We start from the raw sequence: 3,132 nt of genomic DNA on the forward strand, positions 1-3,132 counted from the left end.
TTGAGCCAGAATGTTCTCAATCTTGGGTAGTGGATAGGTTTCCCGTAACACGCTCTCATTGAGTTTGGTTAAGTCAACACATATTCGAATTTTGCCATCAGGTTTGGGGACGACAACCATGCCTGCACACCAGTTGGTAGGGATGTCTACTTTAGAAATGACTCCCAGGTTTTCCATGCGCTCTAATTCTGCCTTCACTTTACTCATCAGAGGTAGTGCTACTCTACGAGGTGTTGTTAATGCAAAAGGAGTAGAATCGGGTTTCAGTGTAATCTTGAATTCACCCTTTAATTCTCCCAGTCCTTTAAACAATCTTGGGTGATTTGCTTTAGCTTCTGCTTCGATGCCGTTGTAGGACAAGTCAGACTGGATACTCGCAACTTTCTGGATTAGATTTAGAGCTTAAATTGCTGGTTTTCCTAACAGAGGTTCTTTTCGGTTTGGAACGACGTAAATATCTTGTCGTGTTTGCTTTCCATTTCCAGTCATTAGATTTCCTGTTACAACGCCTGTCACGGAAAGTTCTGCCTGACTAGAGCCAAATAGCTTTTTCGTAGCTTTCGTCTTACATTTTAGACAAGTCGCTTCGCTTGCGGGGCAATCTTCTCTTTTATGTGGCGGTGAATTGCCACAGCGATAACAACATTTTGTCGGATCTTTTGCATTCCTGCCATTCTTTGATCGCTCACTGTTGCTGTTGGAAGGTTTTTCCGAAAGTTTATTTTTGTTTTTCGGAGGTTTTTTCTTCTTGCTTCTGACGGAAGAAATCTCTCCGCCATCCGCGGTCAACATTTCGGGATGCTGCTTTACCAGCTCTGACGATTTTGCCTCCTTGACAGCCTTTTCGAGGGTCAATTTTTCGTTTTGCATAAGCTTTGGAATTAAGCGGCGTTTCTAATTCCCACCCGATGTGATCTCTTATTAACTCTTCTTTGAGAGGTCCGAACTGGCAAGTTTCGGCGAGCTCGTAAATGGATTCTCAATAAATTCGACCACAGATTCTTTCTCAGCTTGAACGCGTCTGTTGAAACGTGCTCGTTCAAAGATCACATTTGAGCGGCCCACAAAGTGTGTTTCGAAGCGGCGCTTCACTGTCACGTATACTGTATCCCTTTCAGCCAAATGAAAACTTTTAAAAATATCGTTAGCGTTTCCTCCCATTGCGTACACTAACGTATTAACTTGGACTTTGTCATCTTTTTCGTCGAGGCCAGCTGCCAAGCGATAACACTCGAATCTTTCAATCCAACGCTTCCATTCTTCAGGCTTTTTGGAGTCCAATTTTTCCGGTAACGGAATTTGAGATGAAGCTATTTCGCACTCTAAGTTGCAGCCGTTTTTCTCGTTGCTCCAATAGGTTCACAATGCTTTACGCGGTCCGTTTTAATTCTGACACCATGTGTAGTTTTCTGTCAAAATCGTTTATTCTCTCGACTCCAGCCTTCAAGTATACAATAATAAGAAATTTCATGTTACATAGTTACGTCAAGAGACAAACAATAACCTTCCACTTAGCTTCCCTTTGGGATTATAAGCAGCTGCAAAAGTTTTGAAAAGGGTACCTCTTTTGCAGGGTAACTCGATTGGAAACATTCCACAACTAACAGTATATTCACTTGATCATGAAGATGAGAAAACGTTTTCTGCTATGGCACAAAGAAAATTGTTAGCTGTTGTTTCGTCTCTCACAGGGAAAATATTTTGACATTCGTTTCAGGTAATATTTAAATAAGTTTATTAGTTTTAATGAAGCTCCAATCACTATCGGCAAAAATCAATTCTAAAATTTCCAAGAAACAGAACGTGGCACGATGAAGGTCGATGAAATTCGAAAACGATTGCTTTCGCCTAGAGACTTGTATTTCTGGCTTTTTGTAAGTTGTTGAGTGTGATCTTGTTTTTGGAAAGCTATGATCTTTTTTTTCTTCAAGAAACGGTGTGCATTTTGTAAACTTAAATTCTCTTTTTTTTTTATTATGCAGTTTATTCATGGCGGCATTGTCTTGGTGACGTGCAAAGAATTTTATTCAGGTCAGTAAGTAGGCTATCAAACATTTTCCTAAACTTCACTGCTTAAGAATACAGCCGTTTCCGTTTTCATGCGGTCAACTACTCTTGCGGTAACATCAAATGGGAAAAAAGGCTAGGCATGAAATATCAGGACTTTTTGTTATCATTGCTTGTCATAGATGATCAGGATCATACGATACTGGTTAATATACACATTTTGTTGATACCAAATTTATTAAACCTGTTCTCTCTATTACCTGAAGGGAAATTTTGGATCGACGGAGATTTCGACTTTTTTAAATTTAGGTTTTTCGGCAATGACATCGAAAATCTCAGGTTTTCGACATTTGACGTCTTTTTCGGGAAAAAGGCAAGATGGCAGCGAATTTCTAGAGTTTGTCATCTATTTCATAACTATTGCAAAAATTGCTGTTTGTAGTAGGTCCCTATACTTCCCTAGATGCTGATTTGAGATAAAATGGTTAAAAGGGAACGAAAAGAGAAATTTAAACATTTGAAGCAGTGATGAAACCAACCCCTTCAACTGAATCATGATACCGAGTTTGGTCGAGAATCGAATTCAGTTAAGGGACTGACCATTAGAAAAATGATGGGGGGGATGGGGGATTTTCAGCTGGTACGATTTTTTTTTTCGCACACTGCTTGTGCAGGATTTGTTTTTTCCAGGTGAAACCCCCTGCACGAATTTTTTTTTTTTAGACAAATATTGCTTTTTTTTTAAACAGTGAAATCTTGATTCATTATCTATGTTTTTGTGATTTATAAATTATTCTACACTCACAACAGATCAAAGGATACAGGCCATTTTTTGATGCAAAATCTTTTCGAAAATGTACACACAGTGAGAGAGGAGGAAGCCACTTGGAGTGGACGGCTTCCCTGTACATTTTTGCAGTCCCTGCCCTCTGGAATTCCCCTCCCACAGCCCATCATGATGATGCCACTCCATTCACTAACACAGCCCCTCTGTAGTGCCCTCCAATCCAAAATCTAATATTTATTTATTGCAACTTTTATTTTATTATTCTTATTTTAACACAGTATTAACAGAGAATATATCGTACATGTAGGTACACTAGCTGCAATTTAAAACAAAAACAA

General features: G+C 39.1%; 1 protein-coding gene across 1 annotated transcript in view; it reads left to right on the forward strand.

Annotated features, from left to right (window-relative positions):
* The first annotated feature begins 1,805 nt into the window (after positions 1-1,805).
* The window catches only part of LOC137987854 (C-type lectin domain family 6 member A-like), a 13,969-nt gene continuing 12,642 nt past the window's right edge, over positions 1,806-3,132 (forward strand). The window contains exons 1-2 of the mRNA XM_068833935.1: positions 1,806-1,874; positions 1,983-2,031. Coding sequence (XP_068690036.1) covers positions 1,812-1,874; positions 1,983-2,031 — 112 coding nt within the window. The 5' untranslated portion in view covers positions 1,806-1,811. The remainder of the gene's footprint in view (positions 1,875-1,982; positions 2,032-3,132) is intronic.

This window comes from Montipora foliosa, unplaced genomic scaffold, assembly GCF_036669935.1.
Source record: "Montipora foliosa isolate CH-2021 unplaced genomic scaffold, ASM3666993v2 scaffold_392, whole genome shotgun sequence".
Taxonomy (NCBI): domain Eukaryota; kingdom Metazoa; phylum Cnidaria; class Anthozoa; order Scleractinia; family Acroporidae; genus Montipora; species Montipora foliosa.